The sequence below is a fragment of the Mesocricetus auratus genome, unplaced genomic scaffold, assembly GCF_017639785.1.
Source record: "Mesocricetus auratus isolate SY011 unplaced genomic scaffold, BCM_Maur_2.0 Super-Scaffold_100014, whole genome shotgun sequence".
NCBI classification, from domain to species: Eukaryota; Metazoa; Chordata; class Mammalia; order Rodentia; family Cricetidae; genus Mesocricetus; species Mesocricetus auratus.
Genome location: NW_024429197.1, coordinates 74,489,458 through 74,509,649, shown reverse-complemented (window position 1 = coordinate 74,509,649; position 20,192 = coordinate 74,489,458). Strand labels below are relative to the sequence as shown.

At 47.9% G+C, this 20,192-nt stretch overlaps 1 protein-coding gene across 7 annotated transcripts in view; it reads left to right on the top strand.

Moving 5' to 3' along the window:
* Positions 1–20,192, top strand: part of Rgs3 (regulator of G protein signaling 3) — a 137,225-nt gene that overhangs the window by 17,619 nt on the left and 99,414 nt on the right. For 5 of the 7 annotated variants that reach the window (XM_040757359.1, XM_040757358.1, XM_040757357.1 and 2 more), the window contains one exon: positions 93–272. In XM_040757359.1, coding sequence (XP_040613293.1) covers positions 170–272 — 103 coding nt within the window. In that variant the 5' untranslated portion in view covers positions 93–169. Of the gene's footprint in view, positions 1–92; positions 273–1,722; positions 1,891–20,192 lie in introns of those variants that run through there. The other 2 variants (XM_040757370.1, XM_040757360.1) reach the window with 2 other exon arrangements.

Here is a 20,192-nt window from a genome sequence, read left to right as displayed (position 1 = left end):
GACTTATGTGTATACATGATGTAGCTCTCACTGGGACTGAACACCCCTTGCAGGGGGCGCATCTGACTTCTGTTTTGCTCTCGCCCCTTCAGGTCTGCAGCACTTTGGAACCCAGTTCCCTCTTTGCACCCATTATTTGAAGCTAGAGCTGTCCGTTTTCTTTGGCTGGATGGAGTGTCCACAGCGGCACACTTCCCTGTCCAGAAAAGATGCCTGCACCCAGACCTACCCACCTAGGAGGAGGATCCAGCGTGCCCAGGTCCAGGGTGCAGGTAAATGTTTGCCAGTGGGTCAGGACTAGGAGGGTGGACTGTCCCTGCTAAGGATAGTGTTAATGGCTTAGGGGTTGGGGGGAGGTGACCAACAGGACAGAGCTTCAGAAAACACCAGGGATCAAATAACCCACTGGCCTTTATGGCATGTGGCTCGTGTGTTTGCTAATCTCAGGCAGGCTTCTCTAGTTTCTGCTCCTTTTTCCTCACCCCAGCCAACACTCATGGCCACCTGAATTCATGACATCCATTGTCTTGTCATGAATGCAAGTCTGCTGCCCATACCTGCTCTTGGCCGTGCAGCACTGTGGAGGCTATGGAAGAACAAAGAGTAACGGTCTCTGGAGGCAGACAGGCTGGAGTTCAAATTTCAGTTCTGCAAATCTTGGGCAAGCTGCCTTCCCTTTCTGACTGAGGCTCAGATTTCTCCCTGGCAAGTTGGAGCTAATTCTTTTTAGGCTTACTGTGAGGCTCAGCTTGGCTCCTGGCAATACATACATACATACATACATACATACATACATACATACACATATACATACATTCCTTGCATTTCCCTGGTTGTGTCTTGAGTGGCTCACAGAACTACAAATATCCACCAGCAACAAACTCTTAACACTTCCCATTTTTAGGTTTACATGAGACCAACAGCTTTCTTCCCACAGTGGCAGCAGAGATTTGCAGAGCAGATGTCTTGGTGTGAAACTGATCCCTGGAGGTGTCTCATGAATGTTTGCAGACAAATCCATGCAAGGGTTGACCTTCCTTCTATCTGCCCTCCTGTGCCAGGGTGGGAAGATTGAAAGGCCCTACCCTGCACTGTGTCTGCAGATGGCAAGGCTTGCTCTGCTGTCTGATGTCGCCAGGCTGCAGATGGGAAGCCCTGAGGCTGGATGGAGCAAGCTGCTCCTCTCTGGACCTGTGCCATGTTGCTCTCACGCAAAAAGAGGCTCAAGAGAGTGATCCAGGCTGCAGTCTAGTGCAGTTTCATGTTCCCTGATCCCATGCCCTTATGGGCTACTCCGGAGGGCAGGCACTTCTTCCTTTGCTCTAGGTTGGCCTGGCGATTACAGGTCTGAGCTTCAAAGCCGGTTACAAACCTAGCTAATTGCAGCCTGAGGGAGCTGGGCGAGCAGGCCAAGCTTGCTCAAGTGGGCCAGCCGGGCGGAGGGGCCATATTTGGGTTGGCACCCGCAGTTTGAGATACGGGTGCTGGAGCTAGGTTTCCTGCGGGATCACCCGGGAAGGAGCCACCTCTGGTAGCTAGTGGCAGTCTCCCTCCGCCAGGAGCCCACGCCTCCCCCGAGCTGGCCCGCGTCAGCTAGGTCAGGTGGAAATCTCCCCATTCAAACCAGCGCGGGCCAATCAGTGGCTGGCGCGCCCGGCCGTTCCAACGCACGGTGCCGCCGGCCCGGATCCCGCCCGGCCGGGAGACGCCCGCGCGAAGTGGGGCGGCTGAGACTGCTGCCTGGCTTACCTGCAGCCGCACAGCCAGCGCCTGGGGACAGGCCCTCCTGGCCTGGTCGCAGCGGGGACGCCATGGAGCGCTCCCTGCACCGCGTCTCCCTCGGGAGCCGGCGCGCCCGCCCGAACTTGTCCTTCTATCTCTCCACCTTTGGTAAGTGCCTCCGGGCTGGGCTGCCAGTGGACTGGCGTCTTGGCAGTCCAGGCCAGAAAGGCAAGCGCCCACCACGGCAGGGAGGCTAGGAGCAGGTGCTCTTTCCGTTCAGACACCTTCTCTTGCCCTGTCCTCCAGGCTCAGCGAGTCAGTGGATACCACCTGCTGCAGGCCGCCGCTGCCAGCTGCGGTTGGTTCTGCCCCACTTGGCCCGAACAATCACACCGCGGTTGGTCTTTCAGAGGCCTGCCTTGTAACCACGGATCTCCACATTAGCCAGCTCTCAGGTTAAATCAGGGTCTAGTTACTGTGTCAGGTCAGCTCAGTCACCTGCTTCCTTTGGCTCATGGACTAGATGGCAAGAGTTAGGTCCAGGTGGCCTTGCTGTCTTGTGGGGGCTATTCCGGAGGCTGTAATCTAATTTCTCCCCATCGGATATCTAACTCACAGTTGGTGGAGACAGGAGCCATCTCTTCTCCAAGACAGACCTTAGGAGCTCATCAGTGCTAAGGTGAACAGAAAGGGACAGTAGGCCCTACAAGTCCCAAAGTTGAAGACTTTCTGTTCCTCCAGCTGGACAGCAGCTGTGCAAACCTGGACTGCACCCCTTCCATAGGTCACAGGCCTGCCGAGCTCCTCATTTACTCCGTGCTGCAAGGGCTTGTCCTCTGCAAACCGAGAGGAGGGGCTCTCTCTAGTCAGCGGTGGGCTTGAGAACCCGAGTGCAAGCTTTGCCACCGACGCTCATTTAACTTGTATACAGTGTCTTTATGGAGCTGGAGTGGTTACTGCAACAGAAGCAGGCTTTACCCAGCTTTCAAAGGCAGAGCACACAAGGAATTGGGCCCTCAAGGGGGTCCTTGGCTTCCCTGCTCTCCAGCTCATCACAGCACAACACACTTGTTTCTTCCAGTTTGCTGCCTCCCCTCCCCCCCCACGGGAGCAGAGAGGGTAGTGGAAAAGCAGGAGGTTGAATAGAGATGGGCTGCCGTCTGGCTGCCTGCACGCCACTGGTCCTGGTGCTGGAGGAATTTGCTAGCCATGCCTTTGTTGAGTACTCGCTTGGTGCATGACTCGTCCAAGTGGGTCACCTGAATTGCTCCATTTATGTCCCCAAACCCTACAAGCCAATCCTGTTGATCCCAGTGGGACATTTAGCTCTCCAAGACCAGGGAGAGTTCCAGCTCAGAGGGTCAGGGAGCTATAGTCTTTTTCAGGTCCCCATTCAAAAGTTAACATAACCACTTTAGCTTACATTCTCTAGGTATCTCCATCCGTTCCTCCCTAATTTTATCAAAATTGATGTCATTCTGTGTGTACAGTTTTGAAACACAGTCCCTTTCGCAGCTGGTGTGCTGCGACTACTTTTCTGCATTCACTCTGTGTTCTTTTGTTCAACCAATCTCTCTTCCAGACTGGGGCAGGGTGGATCTTCCAGCCTGGTCATGGCTTCCGGGGTAGGAACTTTGATGGCTGTCAAGTAGACAGGCTGCTTGGACCCGTGGCTGTCACCTGAGTGGGCAGGAGGTGGGCGGGAACTGGGGAGAAAGGGGAGCCACCTGCCTGTGTGACGGAGTTTCTTCTCGGGTCTTTTGGACACTTATTTGAATGCTTGGAAAATGTTTCCAGTGATAGTTCTGTTTCCTGGGTGCCATTTGCCACAGTGACCTTATTGTTGGGTTGCTAATTGTCTGGCACTGAATGATCTTTGCTAATGGGTTCATGGTGATTCCTGTTGGCGGTCACCAAACAAGACCAGAAGCATTTTTGTACTTAAGTGTTAAGAGAAGCTTTATCTTGCTAGCTGCTTTGGTATATCACCCGCCAGTCGCCTGGGCTCTGCCACATTATAGTCCCCAAATAACACACAAGATGCTGTATTAATTATGAAGCTGTTGGCCTTGCTTGTTTCTTACTGGCTAGCTCTGACTTAAGTAATTACCCCATAATTGTTAATCTAAGTATTTCTCTTACCGGAGAATAGTTCCGGGCTTCCTACCCCATGGCGGTTACATCTCGAACTCTCCTGTGTTTCTCCTTCCCAGAATCCTCCTGGATTCCTAGTCCCACCTATCTAGATTCCTATTGGCCAGACAGTGCTTTATTGACATATACACAGGACTTCCCCAACATCTCCTCTTTTCTGTTTAAACAAAAAGAAAGGTCTTAACTTTAACATAGTCAAATTGTATATGACAGAACAGTTATCAAGTAAGAACACAGTTACAACATTTTGTCTATTAACATTTAGCAAGATCTAAAGAAAATATCATCCATCCCATCCTTGTGAGTCCAAAGTCCTATATGTAGATTATCTTTTATCATAACTAAGGAAAACTATAATTATAACCATCTGTCTTCAACTCCATCAAAGACCACAGAAGGATAATATATAAACACTAGGATTGACAGAGGTATCTTACTGCCTGGACAGTCACCCGAAGTTCCTCTGTAACGTTGGGGCATCCATCTTCAGCCCATAGGCCACAATGTGTCTGGAACACTTCTCAGCAAAGCAGGAAATTTCAAACTGTCTATCTGCGCTGGCAGTCTGTCAGCCATTTTTCTTTGTCCTGTAGAAAGTCTCTTAGACTCTTTCATGAAGCAGGAACCCTGTAAGACTGAGTTCAGCAGTCACTTTCCTGTGGGTCCTGCATGTCCAGATTATACAACAACAGTCAAGCAGTACAGACAAGAGCAGTTTCTTGCCTAAATGGCTAATCTTGTCATGTTGAAAGCAAACTCCATAACAAGTTTCTTCGATGCCCATCTTCCTTTCAGACATAATTGGTGCTGCCAGGAGCAGACATTTCTCATTGTCAAGAAAAACCCTAAACCATTTTAAATGCCATTTTCTGAAGGTCTTTGAAAGGTTTGAAGACTATCTATCTCAAATACATCTCTATATATCTAGAAAACCTAACTTACCTAACTATAAATTCTATTATAAGTAACTCTCTATAATCTGTATTCAATTATGTATTATGTTTTAAAAGAACAGTATAAGCACAATACTTAATCAAGAGGAGAAATATAAGCATCACAAAATTGACCTTGATTTTGTCTCAATAAATGAAAAACAGTACCCATACCATAATTCCCCTTTTTACCATTAAAAAAGAGATCGGCTGTTATCATTAGCCAATTATAAACAACCCCATTTAAATGAAAACAAAGATTTATAAACAAGATGGGAATTAGGACGTCGCTCATTCCAAACTGCTTCCTGCTGGAAGGGGGCGCTGTTCACACCATGGGGACCATGATAAAACTCAGAAACCTGTATAAGTCCTTATTTTCATGGTCTGTAAAGCTCCATCATCTTAGCTGTCTCAATTGTTGAAACGCCTGGCCCACTGCTTCCGGGGGGTCTTGGTTCATCAAACCACAGAAGCCTGGAAGGAATCCTCAGCTTTTCATTTTCTGTGGAAACATAAACTAAAACTCCTTTTCTGAGTAACATATCCTTATACTTAAATTTTGAAGTCAAGGCATTTTCAAAAGATATAAGTTGAATTAATTCAGCAGCATTTATAATCAAGTGTACTTCAGTAGCTGTTCCTTCCTTAGCAATGAAAAAACTGAAAAACATAATAGCGTACAGTATCCAGACTCTCTGTGTATTTTCCATCTTTACATGGCTTATTTATTTATATATTATTACTTTATTTATTTTAATTTATTTTTCTCTGAGACAGGATTTCTCTTTGGAAATCCGCCTGCCTCTGCCTCTGGAGTAAATCCTACCGGCGTGTGCCACCACAACGCCGGCTTTTGTATTTATTTACCACTTTGCCGTTTCATTTTCTCTCTCAATCTCACGTATATTTTTAAACACACTGTAAACCTTTAGAGGTTTTTTTCATCCAAGTCTGACTTTACTGTAAATCTTTACGTTTTTCTGGCCATGTGTCTTATCTGTTAAAACCGCGGCTGTTTTAAACTGCTGCCTTCCAAGATGGCGGGCGTAAGCGTGATTTCAGCTTACCGCCTCAGTCCATGCTGACATCCAGCAAAAGCTGCCACTTCCAGCTGTACGCACACACCTTTTAATCGTTAGCAGAGTCTCTTAAAACAACCTTGTTTTTTTTTTTTCTTTTTTCTTTTTATGCCGAGTCAGGAAGACTCCGGTAAGCGAGCTGCGTGAGTCTCGGCTTGTGCTAGCAAAACAGAGCCCACCTGAGAAAATGCTGCTACTAAAAATCTGTGCTTCTCTCTGTTCTTCTGTTTCTAAAATTCCTTTAAATCTTTTGTTATTTTGCGTGGAAATTCAATCCCGCTCCTGACAACCATTCTGTTAAGAGAAGCTTTATCTTGCTAGCCACTTTGGTATATCACCCGCCAGTCGCCTGGGCTCTGCCACATTGCAGTTCCCAAATAACACACAAGACTCTGTATTAATTATGAAGCTGTTGGCCTTGCCTGTTTCTTATTGGCTAGCTCTGACTTAAGTAATTACCCCATAATTGTTAATCTAAGTATTTCTCTTACCGGAGAATAGTTCCGGGCTTCCTACCCCATGGCGGTTACATCTCGAGCTCTCCTGTGTTTCTCCTTCCCAGAATCCTCCTGGATTCCTAGCCCCACCTATCTAGATTCCTATTGGCCAGACAGTGCTTTATTGACATATACACAGGACTTCCCCAACACTTAAGGTTGTGGTGGTTCCAACAGTAGGCAAATTTTCTACCCCACCGGGCTCTGTCCCACCCCAGCACACAGACCTCCAGGATCCTCTCCCAAGAGTAGACTTTAATAACAAAGCATGTATCCTGAGAATCTAACCTTTGAAAACCTCAGTGATCCAGACTTGGAAACTATGATGTCAGATCAGTTTTTGTAGCCAATGTGGTAGCAAAGTGTCTTTGCTAAAGTGTCTTAGTTTCTTGGCCTCTCCCCAGCACACGTGGTAGCCGCTGGCCTTCAGCAGTAGGCTTTACCTTGGAGGAACCTGGTGATGTGTCAGCAAACACTTAAAGGAGTTGAGAGCATCTTTGGAAACACAAAGGGAAAAATATTTCAGTCAGAACTCCATACAGGAAGAGTGTCCCGTGTCGTCGCCCCCCCCGCACAGAGTGGGTATCATGAGTACACCGGCTGTCAGGTCAAGTAGCACTCACTGACTGCTTCGTTGCTTCTGAGAATTTAACCGGCTTCAAGGGAAGGTATACACAAGCTGAGGCCAGGAGCCAGCTAGTCCTTCTTTATTGTAATTAGGTGTAGTGTGAAGAAGTCATTGTAGGTAGTTGTGGTTGTGTCTTCCAGGGTCATCCCTCTTATTTTGAATAGCGTATTTGTTAATTCTTTGGCAAGAGTTCTCCTGAGATATAACTCATATGCACACAGTCCACTCTTGGATGTATACAACTTCATGGTTTTTGAGTATATTTGCAGAGTTGTGTAACTATTATTGTGATCAATTTTGAATGTTCCCATCACCCTAAAAAGAATGGGCCCTTTAGCTTATTATTTCCAATCCCTACTCCTTCCTCATCTCCAACCAGGTAGTCACTACTATATTTCAAGCTATGCTGTATTGTAAGCTCCAGTTCAGTGAGAGAGACTCTGTCTCAAGGGAACAAGACAGGAAGTGGTAAGGAGAGGAGCCTACATCCTCCTTTGGCCTTGGCATATACACATACAGGGCACACACATGTATATGCACAGTATGCATATACTCACAACAAACAAACATTTTTAAATGTTTTTTAAAGCAAGATTAGTTTTTTTATTGTTGGTTTTTTGTTTTGTTTTTTTGAAGTGCCACAGCTGTGTGGTTTTAGTTTTGGACCTTCTGACTTGTTTCTTTGGCACCACCCACAGAACACACTGACTTGATTATTGTTGTTTTGTAGTAAGTTTTGAACCTTCAAAGCACAAATCCTTCCATTTTCTTTTCTTTTTTTTTTTTTTTTTTTTTTTTGGTTTTTACGAGACAGGGTTTCTCTGTATTGTTTTGGAGGCTGTCGGTCCAGCCCAGCCTCGAACTCACAGAGATCCGCCTGCCTCTGCCTCCAGAGTGCTGGGATGCGCCACCACCGCCCGGCTCCTTTCATTTTCTTCTTCAGTGTTATTTTTGGTTGTTCTGGGTTCATGGGATTTCTGTATGATTTCTAGGCACAATTATTTTATATAGAAAAATCCAATTCATAAAACTGGTGGAAACTTACAGAAAATCTTCTTGAAAGGATGCTAAGTTTTCAGCTTGCCCAGTAAGCCTCATCACTGCCCTCCCTGGGGTCTCTGGCATCCTGGAAGTGACAAGCAGTCAGGAGAGAGCACAGAGTATCTCTTCTCCAGGGTGTCTGGGCTGGAAGAGGATGGGCAGTCAGGACTGTGTTCTGAGGGCTGAAGGTAGCTGTGGGCATGGATGATACTACCTATGGCTCTTTAGAAATGCCGTTCCCACTGACCCCGAAAGGTGACAGCTGTGAGGACAGCCCTGAGGTGGCTCAGCAGAGGGAAGCATGCTTCTGAAGGCGGAGAGGACTGAGGGATTGCACAATTTGCTGCCAGCTCTCTCTTTTCCCATGTTTGCTGTGGCAGTGGTATTAACTAGGGCCCTGCCTTCCTGTGTTCTGCCTCTTTTTTGAAGCCACAGAGAAAACGAATCTGTTTTTGTTCGGAGAATGATGCTTGGGACAGATGCCCGTCTGCTGCTCCCTGTGTTGGGCAGAGCAAGGTCAGGGCTCTGAACTGGAGGCCATTGACGTGTCCCTGCCAACTGCCATCAGCCCTTGTTTCTAGGCCTGTTGCCCCGAGCTTGGCAGACTCATTACACTTGGCTCAGGAAGCCCATCCGTTTCTCCAGAGCTCATAATTTGCTGGGCAGAGTCCTTAGTGTCTGTTTGTTTCCCTGTCATTTGTAGTCCGTCTGCTTGGGAGCATTGAGAAATTCCTCAGCGTTGCTGTCCATTTCTAGCTCCTTGTTCTTCCTCAGTCCTTCAGTCCGTTTCCAGCCTCCTTTAATATGGCATATGGCACTCATGCAGAAAAGCATCCCTGCATTAATATAAAGTACCTGTACACACGCACACTCACACGCACACGCTCAGGCAAGCATACGGCTTTCACATGGGTGATAGGGATCCAAGCCAAACTGTGGTCCTCACCCAGCACTGCTGCTGTCTTGAGACCTATCCCAGGTCCTGTTTGTATGAAGACAAGCTGCTGTTGCTACATTACATATATCAGGCAGGTCTCAAATTTACAATTCTGTCTCTGCCTTCTGGATGCTGGGATCACAGGCAGGTGCCACTGAGCATAGCTTTGGCAATGTTTTCATTGTTTAGTTTGTGTTCTGGTCAGAGACCATCCTCTGAGCCGTTGAGTTCTTTGCAGTTCACTGAGATTCGCTTGCTGGCCAGCAGACCACCCTATATTATAAGAGCCTGGGTGTCCTGGAAGAGAATCTTGCAGTCGGTGGGTGCAGTACTCTCTTAGTGTGTCAGCTCAGGTCCACTTGCTCGTCGTGTGTTGTCGCGGCATCTTGTTATTTTCTCTCTCTGTTTATTCTGTCAGTTATCAAGAGAAGGATGTTAGCATTCCTACTGTAGCTATAAACATGTCAGTCTCTTGTCACCATCATTGTCAGCCTTTCCTTTATACATCTGAGGTTATCAACATATGGGTTTATAATTATTCCTTTTCTGGGGAGTAGAAACTTTTATTGTGAAGCCTTCGGTTGTTACAAGTCTCCTCTATTTCTAGCAGAGCTACAGCCCTCATTTCCTAGCTCCTGAGGCCCAGCCCTTGCCTGGCCCGCCCATCCTTTGACTTCCCATTCTGTGTCTTCACTCTTTAGGTGTCAAGCCTACTGTAAAAGGTGTTATCTTTCCTCCTCATTCAGAGGTTACAAAAATGTCTCTTCTTTGGCTTGTCAGGTGCTAGACTCACTGGCAGCCCAGGGCTGCCTTTCTTTTTATAGACAGTGTCTCTCTATGTTGCCCACATTGCGTCTCAACTTGTTATACAGCCCAGGCTGAGCTTGAACTTATGACAGGGGCACATCCTTTGGGATCCCAATGAAAAGTTGGGGTTCAAAAGAACCTCATCTTTTATCCAGTGACTTCTGGTCTCCAACCCTATTTCTTGAGCCCTAAGCCCTAAGAAACCCTGTTCACCTCCTCATCACCAGAATCCAGAGACTGTAGAAAATTAGAGCTGTGTACTATGGCATGCAGGCATGCTCGTGCAGGTCAGAGGGTGGCTTGTGGGAGTCAGCTCTCTCCTACCATGAGGGTCTCACATATCTGCCTCTTGTGACTTTTCCTTTCATTTTACTATAATTATTTCTTATTCACACCCAAAAGTCATATCATTTTGGTCTGAAAATGTCTATTCACAAGTTTGTGAACTACTCAGGATCCTTGTCTGTCGCCACACACAACCTTCTTGTCCATAGTTATTCTACAACAACGGATATCTCTTACATACGCACTGACAGTTTATGACACACAAGGGAATTCCACATTCACTTTCATCCAGTGTTACACTCGCAGCATTTTGCAAAAGAGCACGTTCATGGCAGAAAGCAGCAGACAGGGGTGCGGAGCTATGAACAAAGCATGGGCTTTGGGGTCCGGAAGAGGCTCCACCAGTCTACGGTGGGAATTATCATAGTTACACACTTCCAATCCCCTGCAAAGCACCCAGTGTGCAGTGACACTACCACTGAAATGACAAGGGAGAGAGGGAAAAGAAAAAAGACAGGCAACATCTTGGGGGAGAGGACTGGAGGGACAGCTCACAACTTCCTGTAACTTTAGTTCCAAGGGATCCCACATTCGCTGTCTGGCCTCCACAAGCACATGCATGCACATGGTACACGTAACCACATTCAGGCACACACACATGCATAAAATAAATACACAACACTTTTTTTAAATCTCTGAAGCTGGGAAGGTGGCTCCGTGGGTACGGCATTTGCTGCCAAGGCTGAAGTATTGAGCAAATGTGTGGGTTGTTCCAGGTTAGAGTGGACAGTTCTGCATTCTAGTTCAAGCAAGAATAGTTACCATTGATCAACTTTTTTTTTGCATGTGTATAGTGTGTGCATGCGTGTGTGTGTGTGTGTGTGTGTGTGTGTGTGTGTACACCGGTTGTCTTCCTCAGTGGCTCTCCACTTCAGCAAGGTCTTTGGCTCATCTGAATGCTCACACAACTTGGCCAGTCTTGCCAGAGGATCTTCTGTCTTTGCCTCCCAAGTTCTGGGATTACAGGCAGTAACCAAGCCTGCCCGGCATTTCATGTAGGCTCTGGGGATCTGAACTATGGTTTTCATGTTTGGGCAACTGGAGGTTTATCCACAGGGTGTCTCCTCAGCCCCTCTATCAGCACTTTTTATTAAGAAAATCAAAGGCCTTAAAATACAAAAAGTCTTCTGTTCTTAGTTATAATAGTATCTTTTAACACTGTATTTTTTTCTTCAATTCTTAAAATCAAAATATTGCCTCAGAATTGAGATCAGACTTAATTGCCCTAATTGTGGAGGCAATTCATCCCTGTGTTTATTAGCTAAATTGAACAACTTGTATTTCACTGTTTGTAAGAGTCCTGAGTTTGGAAGTAGCTGAGAGGAATGGTTTTTCTCAGGGTTTCTCGAAGGGCTGGAAGCGAAGATGTAAGCCAGGGACTCTGTTATGTGAAGGTATTAAGCAGCTGGAGGTCCCTCCCAGAGAGGGTTTATTCATGTGACTCCTGGCAGGAGGCCTCCGTTCCCTGCTATCCATTGTTAGGAGACCTTTCTTCACTTTGTCCTCTTCACAGGGCTGTTTGGCTTTGCACAGGCTGCTGGCAACTGGCTTCTTCCTGAGCCAGCCATGCAAATGTGAAAGAGAGAACCCCAGAAAGGACAGAGGACCAGTTTAAAATGGACATGGGATTTTTTTGATAGTTTAAATATTAAAAAAATTTTTTTAATTATTATTGTGTGTGCATGTGTGAAATGTGTGTGAGGGGGGGAAGGGAAGAGAGAGAGGGAGGGAGGGAGAGAGAGAGAGGAAGAGAGAGAGAGAGAGAGGAAGAGAGAGAGAGAGAGAGAGAGAGAGAGAGAGAGAGAGAGAGAGAGAGAGAGAACACCTGTTTGCCACAGCGCGACAGTGGAACTCAGGACATTTTCAGGAGCAGGCTCTCTGCTTTCGCTGTGGGTTCTGGGAGCGACAAGCACTGGAACTGACTGAACCATGCTCATGGCCACTGATAGGCACATTTACTGTTTATTTACTTGCTCACTTGTGTCTTTTTCCTAAAGAGCCGCTTTTGAAGACAATGTTGTTTTGTTGGTCCTCTCCCTGCTTCCCTCTCTCCCTGTGTGTCTTTCCATCCCTAGTCACATGCTTTCCATTTCCTGCCGGCCCCCCATCTTTCTCCTTCACGGCTCTTGTTCCTGACCTGCCTCCACACACGTGCTCACATACGCATCCACACACATGCACACGCTCACGTACTCTCACACACACTGGAAGCCAGGGTCTGCACGTGAGGAAGAGCAAAGCTCTCTGAGTTTTAGTCGAAGTGCTCTGTAGAAAGATTGTTCTGAGCCATCCATTTTCTTGAAATTTTCATAAACTCGTTTTTCTTTCTGGTCCAGTACAGTTGTATTGTGTACACATAACATGTCTTCATTATCTATTCCTTTCTTGGTGAACATCTAGGCTGGTTTCATTTCCTTGCTTTGTGAACCAAGCAACAGAAACAGATGTGAGTGTCGGTGTGGTGGGAAGCAGAGTCCTCAGGGTGTACGCCTAGAAGTGGCGTCCTGGGCATGTGGTAGGTGTTTTTAATGTCAGAAACCTCCATGCTGGTCTCCACGGTGGATGCAGTACCCCCACCAGCAGCGAGTGAACGCTCCTCTCTCTTCACATCTCTGTCAGCGTTTGCTGTCCTTTGTTCTCTTTTTCTCTTGGCCAATCTCATCCACGTATATAATGGGTTCTGCTTACTCTCCCATCCCTCCTTTTTGTTTTGTTTGGTTTTTGAGGCAGGGTTTCTCTGTGTAACAGTCCTGGCTGTCCTGGAAGTTGCTTTGTAGATAGGCTGACCTTGAACTCACAGAGATCTGCTTGCCTCTGCCTCCAAGTGCTGGGATTAAAGGCGGGTGGGCCCCACTGCCTCCCAGCTTTTTTTAAATCTCCCTCCCACCTATCAATGCCACTCTACCATGCCTGCTCCTCTCCCGGGAGCATAACGTTTGGGTTTATGACTCATCTAGCCTAACCAGGGCCATCTGTCCGTTGGAACCTGGTGGGATCCCCAGTGGGCACAACTGAAGGCGAAGACTTCCCCTCTCCCTGAATCTGTCAGTAGCAAACAGTTCTTCAGTGAGTAGGGTCCCCTAAGCCTCACTTCCTTGAGGGGCCCATCTGTGTGGATCTGGTGCAGGCATCTGCAGACACTGCAGGTTCAGGACCCTCTGGGGCACACATGATGACCATTAGGGTCCTGAACCTGCAGTGTGCCTGTAGAAACCAGGAAAAGCAGGGGGTCCCCTGGGGTGAGTCCCATGTGACTGTGAGCTGCCCTGGAAACGGAACTCATATCCTCCGTAACAGCAGGGTGTGCTCTCAACCATGCAGCTGTCTCTCCAAACCTAGTCTCCACTTTCAGACAGGGGACCTTGTGAACAAACATTAAACCTGTCACGGCAGATGCCCTGGGTCTGATTGCTCACCTGCCAGCCATACTGCTTGTGTAGCCTAGATGGTCGACTTCTAGCCTTCACTTAAGTCACCTTAGTGAGGATTCAAAGTAGCAACTGTTCCGTGGCGTTTCCATGAGGAATAAAAGCAATGAGAAGTACCCAGTGACGTTCTGAGTACCTGTGAACATCTGGCCGGTGTTGCCTGCAGCTCTGAGCACTGGAGGATGTTGTGGCCTGTGGGATGTTGGATCTGAGCTCCGCAGGACTGATGGCTTTGCTAGTAGTGTGGTTCCGCCAAGTGTGGATGTCGATGGTGGTGGGTTAGAGATTGTAGTGCGCTGGCTTTCCAGGAAGAACTGGGTATCCCTTCTTGACAACTCACAGGAACTGAACTCCTCGGGAGACCTGAAAGCTAATTTATTAGTTTGTGCTGAGTAGGCTGGAAGGCTCCTCTGGTGAGGGCAGTGTTTCCAGAAAGAAAAGCAGCTTGGGACATCACATGAATGCCAGATTTCACAGGAAGCAGAGAGTCACGCAAAGCAGTTTTTATCTCCACTCAGCCCTTCTCAGAGAGGAGCTGGATGAACCTGAAGAAAACTCAAGGTTCTTCCTTTTCAATCCAGCAGACACTAGACTTCTCCAGGGTTAAGGACCAGGAGCTGTGTGGCTCCCAGGCCCCGACACCTGCCTATGGTTTATCAGAAAGTGGAGCTGGTTAACATGCCTCATTCTTTCTGAGTCTGGACCAGGGCTCCTGTGTAGATAAGGTGGCTGACACAGGCACGGAACTGACAACAGGCAAGGCTCCTTCTTACCATCCTCTTGCATGCAAACAGTTCTCACAACTGGAGGACAAATCTGTAAATGTCAGTAGCTGGTTGGGTTCTGTGGTGCCTGCGCCACAAGCAAGTCCAAGGTATCAGGAAAAGAAAGACAAGATGTCTAGCTGTTTGTATTAAGAGAAAGCATATGCTGCCTTTATTGCCAGAAGAGGGTGAGTGTGTGTGTGTGTGTCTTTATTGCAAGTACTGAGAGGTCTGTCTTTTGTAGGAGGGAACAGCCCTACATACAGGCTTACAGCACAGTGAAAAAACTCCAGGTGGAAGAGAGGGCGTTTTCCTCTTGCTAGATGTTGATGTCAGAGGGTCAAGGCCAGGGCAGTAAGCCAGGACTAGAAAACAGGAAGCACTTGGACTGGAAAACAGGTTGCAATTATAGGCTGACCAGCAAATCACAGAGACCCTGTGGGGCTGGGGCCCAACAGGGTTCCATGTACACCCAACCCCTGATGTACACTGAAATCATCCTCCCTGTGACTTTTAACATGTGATAGTTCTCACTCTCTCTCTGTATATGTATGTATGTATGTGATGTGGGATGTCCTTCCTTCATATGCTGCGTATGTGTTGCTTTTATTGGTTGATGAATAAAGCTGTTTTGGCCAGTGGCCAGGCAGAATATAGCTTGGTGGGAAATTCCAAACAGAGTTACGGAGAGAAAGAAGGCAGAGTCAGAAAGACGCCATGTAACTGCTGATGGAGTTAGATGCCAGAATATTACCAGTAAGCCATGGCCACATGGTAATACACAGATTAGTAAAAATGGGTTAATTTAATTGTGAGAGCTACTCAGTAATATGCCTGAGCCATTGGCCAAACAATTATAATTAACATTAAGCCTTAGAGCGGTTACTTGGGAACTGGCAGGAGGGACGATTATTTAATAAGTGGGTGTAGGGGCCAGCAGGCAAGAGAGAAATGTGTCCAGCAGGACCAGACAAACAGGGAAAAACTTCCAACTACATGTGGCTCCCCATGTTAGGCATCATATGGTGGAGAATCCACAAAAGTATAATGCCAGTTTACCAAGGGGTGCAAAGAAAAGACAAACTCACAGGCACAGAGCAAAGTGGGTGCCGCCGCTGATCCTGCTGCCTGCATCCAGCTCTTCTGCCCAGGGGTCAAGAGCTCTAGCCGTACCACGTCTCCACTGGTGGTCTCCAACCACACCTGGTGCACGTGAGAGCAAGAGAGCATCCCCCAGCTTGTCAGCTGTCATGTAGCAGGCAAGACCACGCCTTAGGGCTGCTACCCCAAGGCTATGTGCAGAATGAGCTCCCACGACATCTGTGCGTTACCTACCTATGTCTGTGCACTCGTGTGTGAGAGTGCACGTATGTGGGGAGACCAGTCCACACCAGGCATTGTCCTCTGTTGCCTTCCACATTATTACTATTGTTGCTGTTATTGTAGCTGCTGTTGTTATTTTGATCCTGGGTCTTTTATTAAACCTGAAGCTCAATGATTTGTCTAGGCTGGCCAGCAAGCACCAGGGATTTACCCATCTCTCTCTGGGACTCTGGTTACAGATGCATGCAGCCATGCCCACCTATTTTGTACCCTCTAAATCCTCCCCTCCGCACCCCAGGAGCTGAGTACCGAACCCAGGGCCTGTTGCCTCCTGGGAAAGAGTTAACCCCCCACTCCGGCTTTTTATGTGAGTGCTTGGGATCTAAACTCAGGTCCTCGTGCTTGTGTGACAAACTGACCCACTTCTCCAGTTCTGTATGACAGTTCTTAAGTGAGCAGTGGGCTGGGGGTAAATTTGATGATTTGTAACGGGAAAAAGAAAAAACCCAGAGACTGATGGATATGTGAATTCAAAACAGCCAGGCACTAGCTCTCACTCTGCCTCAGGCTGAAAGGCGATCCAGGCTCCACTAAACCTCAGACTGTTGCCGCTCCTCAGCTTGGCTGGGGAATCCTGGGACTTCCTATTCTCAGTGTGGTTGGAGAATAAATGATACTGACTCCTTGCTCCTGTCTTATACACCTCCCTAATGCTGGGATGAAAGGTGTGATCCCAGGTGCTAAGATCTTTGTGTGAGCCGTTTCTCTTTAGGACTGGATTAGTCTTGTGTAGATCTGGGTGGCCTTGGACTCACAGAGATCCGTCTGCCTCTTCAGTCCTAGGATTAAAGGTGTGTACCACCACCTCCTAGCTTCTGGCTCCTGGATTAAAGGTGTGTGCCTGGCTTCTATGACTTGTGGCTGACTTTGCTTTCTGAATCCTCAGGCAAGCTTTAATAAATCATAAATAATATATCACTATAAGGATTGTTGCTTTATATGAACCTTATAGATATATTCTTGACATACCCCAGAGTGGCATGGGCTTTCTTGCAGACATGTGTCTGCTGACCCTGGAGTCCGGTAAGAGGGTACATCCCACATCTTGCTGTTTTCTGAGCCAGTCTCCCTGAACTGTATCCTGAGTTTGTCTTGCCGTGGTTTTCTGGTGAGCAGTGCCTGCAGGACAGAATTTTTTTGGCTGCTTTCTTTGTGCGTGTACAGTGAGCCTGTGCCCCTCAGTCCTGTGTCTAGCAGAATTGTGTTTTGTTGCTCTCTCCAAACTTTTTAAGCTTGTTCCTTCGGCAGCATCCTTGGCCTGCGGAGGCCCTGTCTGTTTTTGCTTTGGCTCTGGGCTCTGGGTCCCTGGTACATCCTTACAGGCTCTCTGAGCACCCATTGCCAGGATCCTTCGCACACAGAAAAGATGTTCAGCCCTTTCCAACCCCTACCCCTGCATGTGCACACAGCCTGGGGTGAGGATGTCAGGTCCTCAGCCTCCATACTCTAAGGCACTGGCACTCTCCCAGGCCACACTCTTGAGTGTAGGGAGGAGCTAGGATTACTGCAAAGGACAAAATGAAGGTGGGGGCCTTATCTTGCTGGGTTTTTATTCAGATCAGCCAAAGACTTGGGGTTCACCCTGTCTTCTCTTCCCCAGTGGTTCATTTCTTTGGATTAGATGTCTCTTGGAACCTGCCATCTCCTTGGCACTTTTTTGGCTCCCTTTATTTTCGATAGATTTTTATGTATTAATATTGTTGCTGTGTGTGATGTGTGTGTGTGTGTGTGTGAGTGTGGGTGTGTGAATGCCATGGCGTGGGTATGGCAGTCAGAGGTCTACACGTGGGAGTTGATTCTTTCCTTTTACTGCAGGCTCTGGGTACCAGACTCTGGCTGTCATGCTTGTGCAGCCCATGCTTCTGCCTACTGACCCATCTAGCCAGCATTCTCTTGGCGTCTTATTTTTGTTTTGTTTTCTTTTTTTGAGGCAGGGTCTCTATAGGTACCTATGTCTGTCCTGGAACTCACTTTGTAGGCCAGGCTGGCTTCAAACTCAGAGATTCACCTGCCTCTGCCTTCTGAGTGCTGGGATTAAAGGTGTGCTCCACTACTCCTGTTCCCCTTCTCTTGGCTTCTTGAGTGAAGCTGTTGTACCTTGTCCAATGATGGAAGAGGAGGTGCCAGCTGGGGGTTCTAACAGAGTGCTGCACAGGAAGGATGGTGTGTTGGGCCAAGTTTTGGTCTCCAGTCCTGACTCTGGGGATCCTTTGGGTTCAAGTCACTGTCTGCGCCTGGTATATTAGCCACCAGGCAACATGACTTCAGGGTCCCTGAGTGTTGGACATTTGACAGAGGAGGCTAATGGGGAAGACAGAGGAGGCAGGTGTAGTCCATGCTTGATCTAATCCTCATTTATGAGCCTGGGGGGCCTGACCAGGAGCCTGGAGCCTGGCTGCGTGCCTAGGTCTCCCCTACTACATGGGAAAGGGCCCTCAGTCCCTCTTTGAGTAGACACACCCTTGGCAGATCTTATAGACTCATCAGAACTCTGAGCCGATCTTTGACCTAGACAGTGATTTTCAACATGTGGGTCATGACTCCCACAGCAAACCTCTATCTCCAAAAATATTTACCATTCTTAACAGTAGCAAAATTACAGCTATGAAATAGCAATGAAAATAATTTTATGGCTGGGGTCACCGCAACATGAGGAACTGTATTAAAAGGTCACAGCGTTAGGAAGGGTGAGAACCACTGTCCTAGGACCGTTCTCTACTTCAGCGCCACCTGTGGTCTGGCCTTACTTCTGCTACAGACAGAAACCTGTGTATTCAGATCTGCACCCTGTCCCTCACATTTGCCCAATGGAACCACTGGTTATTTGTGTCTGGGGATGTGTCCATTTCTGGGAAGGGCTGTTGTTAGGGATTATATGGTGTAGCAGTTCCAAGGACTTTTCAAACAGAACATGTTTGGGCCAGACCTGACTTTGCACTGGCAGTGGTTTCAAAACAAATAAATAACATTTCATGCTAAACCTAGATGCCACTGGGTTCGTGAGCTCTGACCCATGACTGCTGGCCACATCTGTTTCAAACCTTCCTCTCCCACCCCACCCTGGAGCAGGCAGGCACTGGGTCTGTAGCCGACTTCTCGGCACTAGGGAGCCTGAGAGTAGCAATTTCAAGGACCTTAAGATAATGGTCCTGTGGGTTCCCATGCATCCTTTCATCCCAGGAACTTATCACCCCCCAGTATCATTTGATCACAGCCTGAAGTGTGTTTCAACCCCATCATTAGTTCTGCCTCCCAGCCATGCGCACTGTGGTCCTGGGAGAGAAGTGGGCAGTTGATCATGGAACTAGACTGGACCTCCCGAGCTTCCAAGGCCTGCATCCTGGTCAGGAGAGCAGGAAGAATTCTGATGGGTAGAAGGCTGCAGTCTGAATAGCTTGTAGATTGTACCAGTGTGAGGATCGAGGGGTTCCAGATTACTGTGGTTGGGGACCTCATGCAGAATTTCAAGACACAGGACTCCCTTCTTTTTGTTATCCAAAGCCAAGCCTCAGGCACCAGTCCACACGGAGGACACACACACACACACACACACACACACACACACACACACACACACACACACACACACGAACAACTGGGACAGTGACAGGGTGTCTCACTGTGCCCGAGGAATAGCTGAAGGACTCTGGGCTTCAGATCTGGAAAAGACAGTCCACAGCTGGCAGGACCAAATCAGGCCAATGAAAGTTACCAACAGCCCATTTAGATGGAGCATCAAATAGCTATTCAAAAGAGAAAGTGTTTTCATTCAGGAAGTGAACTTCCCTTACTGGAGGTGACAGAGCCGAGGGAGGGGATTGCTAGGCAATGGCCATTGGCCTTATGTAGGCAAGCACAGGGGCCTGGCCCTGCTCTTCTGGCCTCTCAGCCTGTGTCCCCAGGTAGATGGACTCTTGTGGCTGTCTGAGGCTCCAGGGAGACTCAGAAATTTTGCTGTGTCTGGGAATTGATGGGCATGGCTGTCTTTGAGGATGACTTAAGGGATTTTTGTTTGCTTGGTTGATTTATACACGCCCCCCCCCGTGTGTGTGTGTGTGTGTGTGTGTGTGTGTGTGTGCTCGCGCGCGCGCTTGCTCTTATGTGCACAAATGTGGGAGTAAATGTACCAAGACACACGTGTAGAGGTCTGAAGACAACCTTGGATGTTGGTCCTTGATTGCTGTAGTCATCTGAGAGGAGGGACCCTCGACTGAGAAAATGCCTCCATCAAATTGGGCTGCAGACAAACTTGTAGGGCATTTTCTTAATTAATGATTGATGGGGAGAGACAACCTATTGTGGGAGGGGCCACCCCTGGGCTGGTAGTCCTGAGTTCTATAAGAAAGCAGGCTGAGCAAGTCAGCCTGTGAGCAGCACCCCCAGATTCCTGCCTTGGCTTCCTTCAGTGATGGGCTACAATGTGGAACCATAAGCCCAATGCCCCCTCCCCAAGCTGCCTTCAGTCATGGTGT